Source organism: Salvelinus fontinalis, chromosome 23 (genome assembly GCF_029448725.1).
Source record: "Salvelinus fontinalis isolate EN_2023a chromosome 23, ASM2944872v1, whole genome shotgun sequence".
Taxonomy (NCBI): Eukaryota; Metazoa; Chordata; class Actinopteri; order Salmoniformes; family Salmonidae; genus Salvelinus; species Salvelinus fontinalis.
Genome location: NC_074687.1, coordinates 30,277,671 through 30,295,614, shown reverse-complemented (window position 1 = coordinate 30,295,614; position 17,944 = coordinate 30,277,671). Strand labels below are relative to the sequence as shown.

The 17,944-nt window shown below is 45.5% G+C and overlaps 1 protein-coding gene across 1 annotated transcript in view; it reads right to left on the bottom strand.

The window, feature by feature from the left end:
* LOC129821105 (solute carrier family 49 member 4-like) overlaps positions 1-17,944 on the bottom strand; it is a 72,647-nt gene that overhangs the window by 24,543 nt on the left and 30,160 nt on the right. The window contains exons 5-6 of the mRNA XM_055878402.1: positions 11,021-11,129; positions 6,348-6,415 (exon numbers count right to left, since the gene is read on the bottom strand). Of these exons, the coding sequence (XP_055734377.1) occupies positions 6,348-6,415; positions 11,021-11,129 (177 nt within the window). The remainder of the gene's footprint in view (positions 1-6,347; positions 6,416-11,020; positions 11,130-17,944) is intronic.

The window sequence follows — 17,944 nt, the reverse complement described above, 5'->3', positions numbered from 1 at the left end:
AGGGTTTACTCCTGGACTGACAGGGTTTACTCCTGGACTGACAGGGTTTACTCCTGGACTGACAGGGTTTACTCCTGGACTGACAGGGTTTAACTGACAAGGTTTACTCCTGGACTGACAAGGTTTACTCCTGGACTGACAAGGTTTTCTCCTGGACTGACAAGGTTTACTCCTGGACTGACAAGGTTTACTCCTGGACTGACAGGGTTTACTCCTGGACTGACAAGGTTTACTCCTGGACTGACAAGGTTTACTCCTGGACTGACAGGGTTTACTCCTGGACTGACCAGGTTTACTCCTGGACTGACAAGGTTTACTCCTGGACTGACAAGGTTTACTCCTGGACTGACAGGGTTTACTCCTGGACTGACAAGGTTTACTCCTGGACTGACAGGGTTTACTCCTGGACTGACAAGGTTTACTCCTGGACTGACAAGGTTTACTCCTGGACTGACAAGGTTTACTCCTGGACTGACAAGGTTTACTCCTGGACTGACAGGGTTTACTCCTGGACTGACAAGGTTTACTCCTGGACTGACAGGGTTTACTCCTGGACTGACAAGGTTTACTCCTGGACTGACAAGGTTTACTCCTGGACTGACAGGGTTTACTCCTGGACTGACAAGGTTTACTCCTGGACTGACAAGGTTTACTCCTGGACTGACAAGGTTTACTCCTGGACTGACAGGGTTTACTCCTGGACTGACAAGGTTTACTCCTGGACTGACAGGGTTTACTCCTGGACTGACAAGGTTTACTCCTGGACTGACAAGGTTTACTCCTGGACTGACAGGGTTTACTCCTGGACTGACAAGGTTTACTCCTGGACTGACAAGGTTTACTCCTGGACTGACAAGGTTTACTCCTGGACTGACAAGGTTTACTCCTAACTGTTCGACAACGCACATATTGAAGCTCGTAGTGGAAAGACACTAATTGCCTTTGTTTTGTTGTGCTCAGACAAGATGCTTCAGAAATATTGTTCAACCCAACAAAGAACTATTTGTGAAAAAACACCCGCAGGAAATGTTGAATTTGTCAAACAGTCTCTCAGAGTTCAATAAAACTGTAGCAGGGAAATCCGTTTTGGACAGCCTCACAGACAACAAAACTATTTAGCTTCAAACCATTTATTTTGCACTGTCTGTGTGTGGCTAGGAACCGTATGTCACTCAGACTGTCTGATAGTATGACCCCCATAGTGTTCTGTCTGAGTGAAAAATACATCTAGGATCGACTTTCTATTCATGAATGGACAGAGCAGTCTGACTAACATGTACCCTTTGGAAGAAAACACAACAGGGATGCTGGGCCATGGAGGGAGGTGCTTTGGCAGAGACAGGCAAGCACTGCCCAGTCTGCTCTCTCATTCCCCAGCCAAAGCCAGCCTCTGCTCCTACCCATCTGCCACTAGCTCCAACTCTCCCCTGGCTGTGCCAGAGACTACAGCCCTGCACCTACCCAGTCAACCCCTCTCCTCTCTGGGTAGAGGACCACAGCTAAGTCCTCTACCTAACCAGCACCAGTATCATATTCTATACGCCACCTACACCCAGCCAAACCCTTGTCTCACTGGGTAGAGGAGCACAGTTAATGGTCCTCTACATCAGTGGTTCCTAAACCTCTCCTCAGGGACCCGCAGCCATTCCATGTATTTGATCTATTCCAGAGCTAGCACACCTGATTCAACTTGTCATCTATCATCAAGCCTTTGAATAGGTAAGCCAGGTGAGTTAGTTCGGGGCTATTACAAAATAGTGAAATGTCTGGGGTCTCCGAGAAGAGGTTTGAGAACCACTACCCTACACCACCAGTATCATAATTACTAATCTCCGCCGTCTCACATCTAATTTGTTTACAGACACCTGCAATAAATGCAGCATGCATCTAAGTAGTATATTTCAAGACTCCTTTATGCCCTATAATGTCAGCTGACAAGACTGGAGCATACTGTACACCTATCTTGCTGTGAGGTAATGTCTAAATTAAAAGCACATCAATAACAGTTGTGTCAGATTTATTGGCTAGAAGATAGTGACGCTTAAATCTCCTCTGGCACCAGATTTTATTTTGTGCATTCTCCTCTGGCTAACTGCAGGAATAATTCAATTCTGATTCCATTCGACATTATCATTATTAGGTCTATTTGTCTCCATTCTGTACCAAGACAAGGGCATGTACTAAATGAACAAACCAGTCTGATAGATGGCCGTAATGATATCACTGACAGACAACGGCCAAAACAAATTCAGTTATTTCCATTTCCCATTTTAAATATCTTGTTTACCCCTCGTTTATCTAAGATAAATACCTGATCATCTCTCAGGTCTCTAGTGGCAGTTAATGTGGTTAAAAACTCTTCCACCTCCCTCCCTCCCTTCCCTCCTGCCTCCCTCCCTTCCCCTCTCCCTCCCTCCCTTCCCCCGTGTCGCTCCTCAGGTTGATAATGGGGCTTGGCTTATAATGGTGGGGATAATGTTTGACAAAGGATAATGGGAGGTGGTTATTATTATTCATTTCCACCAGCTCTGTTCTGTTCCAGGTATGGTCTTAAAGCAGCAGTTTAGCACCAACCACAAGCTGCTGGCCGACAATTAAACGGCGCAGGCTCATTTGTCAAATGTGTCTCTGACGCACGACACACACACAGACAGACACAGACAGACACAGACAGACACAGACAGACACAGACAGACACACCTCTGAGCACCTGTCGCTAATTGCCCCCACAGTGACAAATACTGCCATCCATCTAGTGGTGGGAGCATCTCAGGGGGAAGAAATATTAGGAATCATGTGTGTGTGTTGTGGAGTGAGTGTGTTTGGCTATCACAAAGCCCTCCCGGAAAGCAAACCACTTAGTATTTGCAACCATAACACCTGCAGCAAAAGTTCTTGAATTTCTGCTGCCTGTGGCAAGCTGCTCTCTGATGTGTGTGTGGTGTAAGGTGAGACAGAGGTGTGTTATAACTTACGTTCAGGCACGAGAGAGTGTGTGTGTGTGTGTGTGTGTGTGTGTGTGTGTGTGTGCGCGTGTGCTCTGTACTGTAACTCAGCAGCTCCATCAACACCAAACCGTCAGGCAAATGATCATTAATGGTTCCACAAAGGACCCAGTATTATAGAGGTAAACAGGGGCATCTGCTACTGTGCTTCCCAAACACAACACATCACCAATCACAGCAAAACCCAAACAAACACATACATGGAACGCAACCCCACCCGAAGCACCGCTCTGCTCAGATCAGCTCCCCAAGCTAACCGCCAACAGACGCCCAATTAAGTCAGACGTGAGAAGGAAGCCAATCAACTGGCTGACAGACTCTTTAATGAGTTAGTTTCCGTTTCTCTGCCATGACATCAACATCTACTGAGATTGCAAACATTAGCAAACCTTACCCAACCCTGATTAACTTTTACTGCCTCAGAAACCCGGATCCGGGATCGGAAGCTTCAAAATAGACAAAGCATAGCAATGGAAAGACACAGATCTTGTGAATTCAGACACCATTTCAGATTTTTAAAATGTTTTACAGGGAAGACACAATATGTAAATCTATTAGCTAAACACGTTAGCAAAAATCACAATTTTTCTTGTCCACCATTTTCTCTCAACATCAGTAGCTATCACCAATTCGGCTAAACTAAGATATTGATAGCCACTAACCAAGAAAAAACCTCATCAGATGACAGTCTGATAACATATTTATGGTATAGGATAGGTTTTGTTAGAAAAATGTGCATATTTCAGGTATAAATCATAGATTGCCATTGCAGCCACCATCACAAATCTCACCAAAGCGACTAGAATTACTACAGAGAGCAACGTGTATGACCAATTTACTCATCATAAAACATTTCATAAAAATAGACAAAGCATAGCAATGGAAAGACACAGATCTTGTGATTTCAGACAATATTTCAGATTTTCTAAGCGTTTTACAGCGAAAACACAATAAATCGATAAGTTAGCATACCACATGTGCAAAAGTCACCCCAGCATGAATTCAAGCCAAAGGGAGCGATATCGTTATCATCGCCAAAAGATATAATTTTTTTCACTAACCTTTTCAGAATTCTTCCGATGACACTCCTGTAACATCATATTACAACATACATATATTGTTTGTTCGAAAATGTGCATATTTAGCCATAAAAAAACGTGGTTATACAATGAAAATAGTAGCAAATCAAGCCTCAATATGTCGGACGCCATCTTTCATAGTGATCTAGTTTAATCGAAAGCTAATCATATACTTGACTAAAAAATACAGGGTTGACAGGAATCGAAAGACAAATTAGTTCTTAATGCAATCGCTGATTTACATTTCTAAAATTATCCTTACTGTGCAATACAGGGTTCGCCAAGCGAAGCTATAGCAAACAAAATGGCGGAATATGCGTTTAAAATATTTCGACAGAACAACGATTTATCATATTAAATATTTCTTACTATGAGGTGATTTTCCATCAGATTCTTGGGCAATGTATCCTTTCTTGGGTCTAATCTTCTTTTGGTCGAAAGATGTCCTCTGTCCGTCGAAATGCCCACTAACGTTCGACCGGGACCCCGAAACGTGCCCAAAGCTTCAAAGAGCATCACATAGAAATTCCTCAAAATCTCACTAAACGGATATAAATTGCTATAAAACGGTTTAAATGAACTACGTTATGATGTTTCTAACTCCTATATCGAATTAAGTTACAGACGGATACATTTCACGTTGATAACCGAGCCTTTGAAAATGGCATCCCGAGGTCCTCTTCTGCGTAATGGCCAGAGTCGAAAGAAAGGCTACCCTCACTCCTTGGCCTTTTATAACCTCTGAGAGCTACGCAGAAAGCCCATTCCACTTCTCATTGGTTACTGACATCCAGGGGAAGGCGGGTGCAGTTCATGTCGTTCCATAGGATATACACAGACTTTTAAAACTGATCTGAAATCAGAGCTTCGCTCTCAGACCATCGCAGTACCTGTCATGGATTTCGCTGTAGAAAGAGTTCTGGGTCACCCACAGACAAAATTCCAACGGCTATATAAACTAGAGAGTGTTTTCTATCCAATAGAATGAATAATATGCATATTGTACGATCAAGAATTGAGCACGAGGCAGTTTAATTTGGCGACACCCAGAAAAAAAAATGCTAACTGCGCCCCCTATTGACAAAAGGTTTTAACCATGGATCTATATTTAACACACAATAGTTTGTTAGATTGCTCCAGTCCACTCCAGCCTATACCAAGAACAGAACAGTTCCATGAATCAAGGCTGGAGTTATGGCCTAGTTTTCCTAATTACAGCGTTGTGAGACTTTGGCCCTGCCTGGAAGTGCAGATTGGACCGGGCGATGAGCATATACATGTCAGCTGGACGACGGATCCCTTCCTTTTGCAGAGTCCACAGTTTGGGGCCTACGGTGAGTCAGTCTATCCATCAGCTAGAGAGATGTGGCCCATTGCATTAGCATTCACTTACTCACCTCCGTCTATCACAACAACCATGGATTTAATACACTAAGAGAGATGGAGGGAAGGAGTGGATGAGGCGAGCTAAGGGGTTTGAGACTGCAGGCGCCTCCCAAATTGCACCCTTTTCCCTATGTAGTGGACAACTTTTGACCAGAGCTCATAGACATTTAGGACACACCCTGAGACTCCTACCCCCCTCCAATACCACTAAACACAGTAATGTTTCAAGAAAGTGAGAGAACCAGACTGGAATGCAGCATAAGCAGACAGAGTAATAGACTCATTTATTCCTGTGAACATGCTTAGTAATGGGTTTCTAGTTGCTAATCTTGTTGACAGGCCTTGGAGGCAGAGCCAAAGCTATTACGACCAAACATGGGCCGTGTATTTTCATGCATACTTAATCTGAAGATACTAAGCGAGTGTATGGAGTTCACGATAAATGCTTATCCTCCAATTTGACGGCTCACCTGGTCCAAGGAGATGGTTTAGGACTGAAATGATGAGACAGGCTTATTAATGGGAAGATCTCTCCTCACACATCGCTGGACAGAGCTAGCTGTTGGTAGTCAGGCTCAGTCCAAGCCCAGCCTACCTTCAGTCTGTACTGGGCCTACTCCAGACAACCTCTAACTAGAAGCCGGATTCACCGTTGAGATAAGCACACTCAACTCAGACTTTCACAAAATTCATTCAGTGACGTCAATAGGAGAAAATCTGAGTTCAGCGAACGGATCTCAAGTCAGAAAACTGTCCGGGGCCTTTCAGGACATCAAATATCTGACACCCCATCAGGGGTTATTTGTGGGCACATTCAGGACAAGTCATGCTACAATGCTAAACCACATGGAAATGGTCTGCTGTTTCTGTTGCTTACCTGGCCATGGCCACTCCAAACACACAGCCGCCCACAATGGACCAGAACCCGATCCAGCCAGCATCCACCTTGAGAAACAGACAGAGAGAGAGATAGATGGATACAAAAGGAGAGATCGAGAGAGAATGAGGGTATTGACAGAGAACGAGATAGCAAGGAAGAGAGTGTGGAAGTGAGAATGAGAGACAGAAAGAGAGGAGCATTATTCCATGTTCAGCATGCCAAACACGGCTCAGGGGACCGAGGCTAAACAGAGAGCAGGCACTGTGTCTGAAGACTGGGGAAAACGGTCAATCAAGCCCAGGGTAAATTGCAACCCTGTATTCTGATAGTGGTGGGAGTCAATGGCTGGTGGTGTCAATGTGATGATTCATCAGAGACAAACGCCTGCTCTGACAGATGGAGAAGAAAAAACAGACATTATGACCAGGGTCTTGTTCTGTAGGGAGAAAACAGAGCCAAGCAGGGAAACACTCCCACAACTTGCCCAATAGGAAGACAGATGTTAGATTTGTGTTGCAAAAGGTTTTTCTACAGTGTTCCCTACTGAAGCATTCACCAGGGTCTGCTGCTGCAGCATCAGCATGAGCGACTGACTGCATCACAGACGGAGGCCAATGTGTCACCCACACAACACACACGCTCTCACACAAACACCTCTCTGGGGAAGCTGAGTGCCAAGGAAGGTGTGCTGCGGTTCACATCAATCTACCTTACGCTATAACTCAGGTAGAAAAAAAGAGGAGCCACGTTGAAAGAGGCCAGATGTGGGTATAAACAAGATGAGACCAGAATGTAAATAAAGCATCTAGAGGCCTTTTCTGAAACTTTCTTGAAAAAGTACAAAGGTTGTGAAGCTGAATGCAAATCGTTCTGCATGCTATTTAAGTGTCAAGGAAGAGATCATAGCAGTGTGTGTGTGTGTGTGTGTGTGTGTGTGTGTGTGTGTGTGTGTGTGTGTGTGTGTGTGTGTGTGTGTGTGTGTGTGTGTGTGTGTGTGTGTGTGTGTGGTTAATTAACTGCAATATGCTCAGTCCTAGATGCAGCCGAACAGGCCTGATTTGTCCGTGCTCAGCTTAATAATCATCAGTGTTGTTACTACTGTGTCAATAACCAGGAAATGGTTTCCGTGCCGAAGTTATGTATGGTGTGGAAGCCAGGGCTTCAGGCTCCTGGCACATTCACTTATTTGTCTTTCTTTAATTTTCTCTTGTTTCTGAGCCTTTTAGGCCAGTAATCATGGCACTTACCCGTGGGTGTTGCACGACACGATGGCATTGCCATGCTAATTCATTCAGAGGTAACCACGGAGAGCATCAAAAGACACCACGGAAGTTAGTTGGTACACTGTATGCCTGCCTGCCTGCCTGCCTGTCTGGAGGCATAACCAACCACCACTCGGACTGGGCCCATAGCCACAAAGCATTTAAGAGTAGGAGTGCTAATCTAGGAACAGGTTTCCTCTCGTATACATTATTATTTCAAAGTCAAAATCGATCCTAGCTTAACACTCCTTCTCTGAGAGGCATAAAGGTTACAGTTCACCGTCTGTCTGGGAGCAGCAGAATTAACCACCACAGCTAGATGTAACTCTAGATCAGGAAAAGTACAACAGTGACTTTCTCAGTGCAGAAAGCCTCTCTGTAATCAGAAAGCTGAAGCCACTGCTGTGCTTTCAGGTGAAGTATCAACTTTCAGAGTTTTTTTCCTGCGTAGCGACTTAATGTTTACTCTCCATTAACGGAGCAATTACATATGAGTGATTAACGCAGTGTGGGACCTTGTTCTTAAAACAATGCTAATTACGTACAGAGACACAGAGCTACGTGCCTCAGGACACTGTCTTGCCTAGCACTGGGCTGGGTGTCTGGAGGGAGGAAGGGCTCCTGCTGAGTTCAGACAATAGCCCAGGTTTACCTCAGCCTCATCTCCTCAACACTTCCCAAGTCACGTTCCAAACTCCAGCCCCTTCAACCATCCCATAACTCCACCTGTCCCCAGCATACTACTCTCTCATGACATATCCCCAGCTGCTGCCACATACATGTCTATTATTTATAGGATCACTTCCCTTCCCCGTGTGGAGAGGAGACACCGGTTGTGTCCCAAATAGCACCCTATTCCAGAGGCCTATGGAAATAGGCTGCCATTTGGGATGCACCCACAGTGTGGAGAGAGACGCTATGGGATGTCACAGAATGCATTCTGTCAGCAGGAAGAAAGGGTCACCTTAGAGACACTGCAAACGGACACTACTCATCAGCTAGGCAGCGTGGTGGTTGACACTGTTATTGCCACTGGTGGGTGAACCATCTTAGGTTGGACAGCTACAAAATGAACAGGAAACAATCTCAGAAGGCTGGTAGGAAGGTTGGGACGGCGGAGGTGAGGGTTTGTGCGTTCTGGGAAAGACAGGATGACGCAGAGGTGAAAAACAAAGTAGACACCTTCACAGATTTTTTTGTATAAAAAAATGCTCTGGCTGCTTTGTCTGCACACACACACACACACACACACACACACACACACACACACACACACATACACACACACACACACACACACACACACACACACACACACCCCCCCCCCCCCCCCTCCCCTGTGGGTGGATGTACTACATGGCGGCAGATTGAAACCAGTGTTTGATATCTGCAGAACAGAGCCTGCTAATGGGAATGCAGAGAACAGCACGGTCGCTGCAATGGCTGGAGGGACACGGCAGCAGTAAGATTGGCAAGTGGCATTTGAGTGGAGAAGTGGAGAGCAGCTGGGAGGTGATTGGAAGGCAGTGAAGGGGGACGAGGGGCTAAAGCAGCGCCTCTGTATTGATCGCCTCGCTGCAGAGAGAGAGAGAGAGCTGTGTCTGGGATGACAGTGGGACCGCACAGCGTGTAGTGTAGAGGGAGAGAGAGTGTGTGTGTGTATCACATCACCCACTTTGTCAGCACTGTTTTCCTCTTGATCCCTGACCTAAATACATTTAGTATGTGTGTCAGACTGTCACATCTATAGAGATATCATGTCACACCTTATATCTACCCTCATTGTATTCCTCAATGCATGTTGCTGCTGATAGCATCTTATCAGAATATGGTCATGGTTTGTTGGTGCCAAGGCACCTTGCAGGCTGTATGGGATCGGAAGTTAGGGAGGCTAATGTGTTTTACAGTAGTGTGTGGTTTGCAATGTGAAACTCTAAAATCAAGATCAAACATAAAACATAGTGAAAGTCAAACTTACACTCCTTACATTCTGAGGAGTGAATGCTGCCATAGTGATGCATTTTAACAACTCGGTTTCTAAGTTTTGAGCCTGGGAAAAACTCTGTACAGAGTTTAGGTAAGGCAGCATCTTTGTGACACCATCTTTAGACAGCCAGATAAAGGCAACTTGGATGAGAAAAGTTCCTTAACATTTCCTTTTGACGACAAATGCAACTGTAAGACATAAAGAGTATAAAGAATTGATGATACTCCCTGTGGGTTCTGACAGAAAGGAAAGATAGCGAAGCGAAGGTGTATGTGTGTTATCCCACAGCTTTGTGATTTCTTCTCAAGTACCTGTCTGATGGTAACCTTGAAAAGAAGCCTCTTTTGTCTCCTTTGAGCCACTACGATCGTGTTAAAAGTAGAGGGTGCTCTGCTCTGTATCCCAACATCTCTCCTCTCGTTCTCTCTCATCCTGGATCTCTGATGCTAATCCTGTACCGTTGAAGGGTCTGAGATGCAGCCGGTCTAATTAAACTAAGAATCTAAAGTGTTAAGTGCCTCGCTTTCTTGACATACTCCACGTTTCCTCATATGCAAATCATGGGCTGTGGATTCCACCCATGTTTTATTAGACCCTTAAAAAGTTAGCTACACTTAGAGAAGAAGATGGTCCGATAGGAGAGAGAAGAGGACGGACCAACCAACCAAACAAGCCTATGCGGAATGGAGGATAGTTATAAAAACTTGTAATTAGGTATTTTTTGAGGGTGGGTTTTGAAGTTCAAAGTGGTATTCACAAGGGCCTGCTGCTTTTTAATGAGTCCAGGATGGGAAAGTAAAAAGGAATTTGTGAAGAAGATATTTTGAGTTGCCATGCTGGGCTCGAAGTTATGTCAATACTGTATGGCATGGGCCACTGGGGGTTAATTATGAGTCAACACCCATTTCCGTCCCAAATGGCATCCTACTCCCTAGATAGTGCACTACTTTTGACCAAGGTCCATAGTGCACTATGTATGGAATACAGTGTTATTTGGCATGTAAACGTTCACTTCAGCAAGGGAAATTACACCTCTGCCAAAATTTGCCACATCACAGGTGCTTTTAGGATGATGGGGATGTTTTCAGGAAGGCTAGCAGTCCCGTTTCAGTGCTTCAATAGGTGAGCGCCAACACTGAACGTTTTTCATTGTGTGTTGTACCAGAGCAGATAATTTGGAGGAAATTGGCAGCAGATGTTATAAATACTCTGTTGTAATAAATGCCCTTTGTAATGATCAGTTTGAACATGTCTAAATTGTCTTCCAGAACTGCTATTACTGTACTACCATTCAGAGTGAATAAAGTGAGTAATGGATAATTGGGAATAGACTCGTCAACTTTGCAGACAATCTGTATCTTTGGTATGTTCTAAACTCAGCGGACATGTTATTGGTGTTGGGTCAGGTGTGTGTTCCTTACCTGGCTGACTCTGGCAGGGGTGAGGATCATGTCCAGAACTCCTGACCAGCCTGCCACCACCCCTGTAGGCACCGCGTAGGCCAATGCTATCATCAGGAACCGGAAGTTACTGGAGGGAAAGAGAGAGAAACAAAGGCTTTTTAGCAGCAAGTCCTACAGTATCCCTACCTAGCAAACTTCCTTCTCTCTGGTTGACAGTGTCTGGAGACCTGCCACCAGACAGCCTCCTGCTTTCCTATCCTGTCAGCTCACACCACACAGCATCTCTTATTGTCAGGGAGGATCGATCCCACCTCAGTGTAGTGACAGAGAGATAAACACCTGGAACCAGGAAGAGCTGCCTGGCAGGCTGGCAGGGATAGGCCGGAGGTGACACCATGATGAGGTTTGAATACAGGGGAGAACAACAGCTATGAAATGAGATTGAGATGAAGAACCAAGATCATTTGATGAGGTGACACCAACCACACAGACGCACTAAACTGATGAATCAGCCGAGGCTCAAAACAATAGGATTAACTGATCTACTTAATCAAGTATTTATTCATATTAATGGGTTTGGCAATAGTATCATGTCCACAAACAAAGTCATTTCACATGACAGACTATTTATTTCCCACATCTGAGATGATGATCCGAGACAATGACTCCCTCTGATTGTTCTGTGAATCAAAAGATCCCTGGAAGGAAGGTCATTCCAAAGTCAAAAACTATTTAGCTCCATCTAATGCCCCCTCTAACGTCCCCCACAGGCATACTTTCCCAGACCAGATAGTGGCATTATCGCTTTTGCTTTCAAGTAGATTAAGCCAATCCCATTTAAATCAATTCCCCAGCCCTGATTCCTCTCTGTGGGTCTACAAACGACACATTTACCACCTGCTGTAAACAGTTTGTTGATGGTTATGAGAACGTTCTAGGTTTATGCTCTGCTATTGAGACATTATACGGGTGTATCGGGTAGAACCAAGGCATCGTTCAAACAAGGGAACTAAGTGAGATACCTACAATATGGAACAGAAGCTCATTTTGTGTGGTCTCTGGCCAAGTAACAGTCTGAGATGAGAGACCAGGGGTAAATCTAATAGAAATTGTTGGAGTTGGTGATATCAATGTTGACTTTGGCCAGGTCTGTCGGTCTTTGTAAACACTGACAAACCACTAAGAGGTGGGTTATTCTCAAGCATGAATTTTACAAGATGCTAATCACGATCATGTCCACGATGCTGGTTGTTTGACCATCAAAGGAGGCCATGGTTAGTAGCCAGGAACAATGTCACACCTGGGGAGTGTGCAAGTGTACACTTCGGGTACTGCTTTGGGAGAATACGAAGTATCATATGACAGACCCTGGGTGGGTGCTCCATGAATCTGTATCTCTACGGAGGTTCTCTTCAAGGAGAATAAAACTGCAACATTGCTGTCTAAAGTGCCAGAGGAATACATTGATGTCGTATAGTGCTATGCAGCAACTTGGGACAAGTTTCCTCCTCAACTTAGCTTGAAACAAAACAATAGACTTTCAAGTCTAAGTCTATGTAGCTGTGAACTAGATTTTCCTCAGAGTTGCTTTTCATCCCCCCTCCCTCCCTGAGGATGAGGAACGCCTTAAGCATTCGCCAGATGTCCCTCCGAGATACATACAGGACGCATCCGGCATATCAATGGATGTCATGAACAAATGCATGAGTAAACGCCAGCCGTCCATCCTGAACAGAAGCTAGGAAAACAAACAGTCCTGAGAGAGAGAGAGAGAAGAGAGAAGAGAGAGAGAGAGAGATTTCCCTTTCTATGACGGCTGCTGTCACCGTCAGACCAGACGGCTGGAGATTTAATGGTGCTGTTAGAGAGGGGTGAAGTGATGGTCCTCAAATTAAATCAGCGACATGGCAGAGACAGGGTTTTGGGGTGGAGGCGGCAGTGATGAGAACAAGGTGTTATGGATGATTGTAATTGGGCAGAGAGTGATTGGAGGGGTGCCAGACAGACAGTGTTAGCAACTAGTTGAGACGGAGGGTGGGGTGGGAGTAGGGGCTCCTCTGTTAGGGGGAGTCTTCTCTCTGTGTTCACACACACACACACACACACACACACACACACACACACACACACACACACACACACACACACACACACACACACACACACACACACACACACACACACACACACACACACACACACACACACACACTCCTGGCTACACAGGCCTGATGATTGGCGAGACACTCGTATAAATGCTAATAAAGCATGATGGGCTGGCACCACTCTTAACTCTCTCAGCTGATTACCTCAGTCTGTGCTGAGATGAAACTGGGATAAACAAACTCTGAGGAGACAGACAGACAGGAAAGCAGACTAGGGGATGTACTGTATGTATCAATAGTAGGAGTGCTGAGGATCAGGTCACCCCTGTCCATTCATAACAATCAATGAGGCAAAACTGATCCTGGATCGGCACTTCTACTCCTATCCACTGTAAGAGAGTGTACCCCAGTACCCTGTCCTGTGGTACTTGGCCTTGGAGGAGTCTAGACGAGAGAGAGAGAGAGTGTTATAGACTCATAAAAGTGACTTGCCCTCTCTCTCCAGCTACCAGCTGCTACTGTATTATTAACCTTGCTGTGATGGCGGCCGGCGGGAAATCAATATCCTTGCACCTTTTTCCAGCCCACAGCTTATTTAGATTACTGTATAGTAAGGTTTTGTCCCAAATGGCACCCTATTCTCTATGTAGTGCACTATAGCCCATAGGGCTCTGGTCAAAAGTGGTCTATAAAAGTCCATATATAGGGAATAGGGTGCTATTTGGGACTCAACCTAAGTAAGCACAGCACAGGGCAATGCGGCCGAGGGTGAAATATTCCGGGGAGCCACGAAGCCAGCAGCATCATCAGCTAAGTGCCATTTGTCCTTGGAAGGTCTTGGCTGGAGTTCAATGCATCAGAATAAGCAGGATAGAACCTTCCTAGGCAAAATGACTCATACAACTCACTCAGACAGCCGTGCCAGTTCCTTTCCATAGCTTTCAAATCCTCTATATATATGACATCAACCAACTTCAATTCTGTCTGTTTGTATTTAAATTAAAAAACAAATCTACTCACTGTTTCTTTTCAAATTGCTACTCACATTTAATACTCAGGTCCACCACTACTCCACTAGAACTGACACCGATCTCCACACCTCTTTTTCCATAAAAGACTAGGCCAATTTTCCATCTCCTACAGAGTTCCATCTCCTACAGAGTTCCATCTCCTACAGAGGTCCATCTCCTACAGAGGTCCATCTCCTACAGAGGTCCATCTCCTACAGAGGTCCATCTCCTACAGAGGTCCATCTCCTACAGTGGTCCATCTCCTACAGAGGTCCATCTCCTACAGAGGTCCATCTCCTACAGAGTTCCATCTCCTACAGAGGTCCATCTCCTAAAGATGTTTTTGTATCAGTTTCCCGGAACACCTCAAGTACTGCAACTCTATGCACTGTACTTGAATTGTCTTTTTACTTCTTTACCCGCTTATTCATTATCTATTTTGCTACTTATTTTTGTATGGCTTTGTTTTCTAAACATTAAAATCCCATCTGGGTTTCTTACCTCTCCTGCATATTCTTTTAGTTTGCCTTTTAAACCTTCATCATATTGTTTTGTATTTTCTTGTGTAAATAAATAATTTGTAAATAATTATAGTGGAACCATTAGCAATACTAATGCTGCTAGCTAACGTCATTACTATTCCAAGAGTAGTTGTCAGGTAGTACTGATAACTTTTCTACATGTGTGGAGAGCTGGGCTGTGTCCCAAATGACAAAGGTTGGCATTTATTGTCAAGACTCATGTACTGGAGGCAGCTCTGTAGAGTGGTCCCTAGCTTGCACAGCCACATTCATAAAATCAGATTTGAAACCAAACTAAACCATCACCTTAACCACACTGCTAACCCTAAATTAAGACCAAAAAGCTAATTTTGGTTTTCATCAATTTCTACAATTTCAACTTTTGATTTTTCAGCGGCACAATCTAGCAGAAATCGTTCAGTTCTGCTTCCGGGGAAAGATTCTTGACAAATCAAGAGGACCATTGCGCTCCCCAGAAGCTTGGCTGGTGCGTAAAACCCAAAATTCATGACAAACGTCAACCTGCCCAAACGGCACCGTATTCCCTATTAGTGTGTTACTTTAGACCAGAGGTCTTTAGACCCTGGTCAAAGTAGTGCACTATAAAGGGAATTGGGTGCCATTTGGGACACCCCCCCCCCCCCCCCTGCACTGTGTTGTGATGAGGCTCTGCATCAGACCTGAACAGATGGGGTAACCTATCAAGCTCCAGATCATTAACTATGGTTCAAACTCTCTCACCAACAGGAGTGGAAGGAAGGGCAAAAGTGGTGGCTTAGGATACAGCTCAAGACCTAGCTAACTCTGGGAAACACTGGTACAACAGAAGTGGAAAGGCTGGCTCAGAAGGAAGGATACGACTCAAGACCTAGCTAACTTCAGAAAACAGAATTTTGCTGCTAACCCAAGTTTATCTTTCTTTGAAGAGTGGAACTTACACACATAAGGGTCAGCTTTAATTTTTTTCCCTTCCGTCTACAATCCTCAGCCAGACAGCTACTGATGCTGCTTGAGTGTGAAATAGGTCAGACTGGCCACTGGAAGGCTGCCTATCAGTGGGACTCCAGATGTGTGTGTGTATGCATGCGTGCATCAGACAGTGTCTTCATTGGGTTTATGTCAGCTTGACTGGTATTATCCCTCTCTTGAAGCTGTGTGCTTTGCAGGGAGTTTGTTATTGTTTATCAGAGAGAGTCAGTGAGAACTAGGGAGAGAGAAAGCGAGAGAGAGAGAGAGAGAGAAAGTGAGTGAGCAAGTGATAGACAGAGGGAGAGAAAAAGACAGAGCAAGAGAGAGAACAAGAAAAAGAGAAAGAATGAGAGAGATAGAGAGGAAGAGAGAGAAAAAGAAAGAGTGTTCCGTCTGGCTGGAGGGGTTGACTGTAGGGAGTTCAACAAGCCTGTTCACTGGCGGTCTGTCCACAGCCCAGCGCTTGATCCCCGGCCCACAGACAGTGCATTCTGAATGCAGGCTGTATGAGCATGTTACATGACCATGGACTCCAGAGAACCCTGGCTACGTGAGCATGTTACATGACCATGGACTCCAGAGAACCCTGGCTATGTGAGCATGTTACACGACCATGGACTCCAGAGAACCCTGGCTATGTGAGCATGTTACACGACCATGGACTCCAGAGAACCCTGGCTATGTGAGCATGTTACATGACCATGGACTCCAGAGAACCCTGGCTATGTGAGCATGTTACATGACCATGGACTCCAGAGAACCCTGGCTATGTGAGCATGTTACACGACCATGGAATCCAGAGAACCCTGGCTATGTGAGCATGTTACACGACCACGGACTACAGAGAACCCTGGCTATGTGAGCATGTTACATGACCATGGACTCCAGAGAAACCTGGCTATATGAGCATGTTACATGACCATGGACTCCAGAGAATCCTGGCTATGTGAGCATGTTACCTGACCATGGACTCCAGAGAACCCTGGCTATGTGAGCATGTTACACGACCATGGACTCCAGAGAACCCTGGCTATGTGAGCATGTTACACGACCATGGACTCCAGAGAACCCTGGCTATGTGAGCATGTTACATGACCATGGACTCCAGAGAACCCTGGCTATGTGAGCATGTTACACGACCATGGACTCCAGAGAACCCTGGCTATGTGAGCATGTTACATGACCATGGACTCCAGAGAACCATGGCTATGTGAGCATGTTACACGACCACGGACTCCAGAGAACCCTGGCTATGTGAGCATGTTACATGACCACGGACTCCAGAGAACCCTGGCTATGTGAGCATGTTACATGACCATGGACTCCAGAGAACCCTGGCTATGTGAGCATGTTACATGACCATGGACTCCAGAGAACCCTGGCTATGTGAGCATGTTACACGACCATGGACTCCAGAGAACCCTGGCTATGTGAGCATGTTGCATGACCATGGACTCCAGAGAACCCTGGCTATGTGAGCATGTTACATGACCATGGACTCCAGAGAACCCTGGCTATGTGAGCATGTTACATGACCATGGACTCCAGAGAAACCTGGCTATGTGAGCATGTTACATGACCATGGACTCCAGAGAACCCTGGCTATGTGAGCATGTTACACGACCATGGACTCCAGAGAACCCTGGCTATGTGAGCATGTTACACGACCATGGACTCCAGAGAACCCTGGCTATGTGAGCATGTTACATGACCACGGACTCCAGAGAACCCTGGCTATGTGAGCATGTTACACGACCACGGACTCCAGAGAACCCTGGCTATGTGAGCATGTTACATGACCATGGACTCCAGAGAACCCTGGCTATGTGAGCATGTTACATGACCATGGACTCCAGAGAACCCTGGCTATGTGAGCATGTTACACGACCATGGACTCCAGAGAACCCTGGCTATGTGAGCATGTTGCATGACCATGGACTCCAGAGAACCCTGGCTATGTGAGCATGTTACATGACCATGGACTCCAGAGAACCCTGGCTATGTGAGCATGTTACATGACCATGGACTCCAGAGAAACCTGGCTATGTGAGCATGTTACATGACCATGGACTCCAGAGAACCCTGGCTATGTGAGCATGTTACACGACCATGGACTCCAGAGAACCCTGGCTATGTGAGCATGTTACACGACCATGGACTCCAGAGAACCCTGGCTATGTGAGCATGTTACACGACCATGGACTCCAGAGAACCCTGGCTATGTGAGCATGTTACATGACCACGGACTCCAGAGAACCCTGGCTATGTGAGCATGTTACACGACCACGGACTCCAGAGAACCCTGGCTATGTGAGCATGTTACATGACCATGGACTC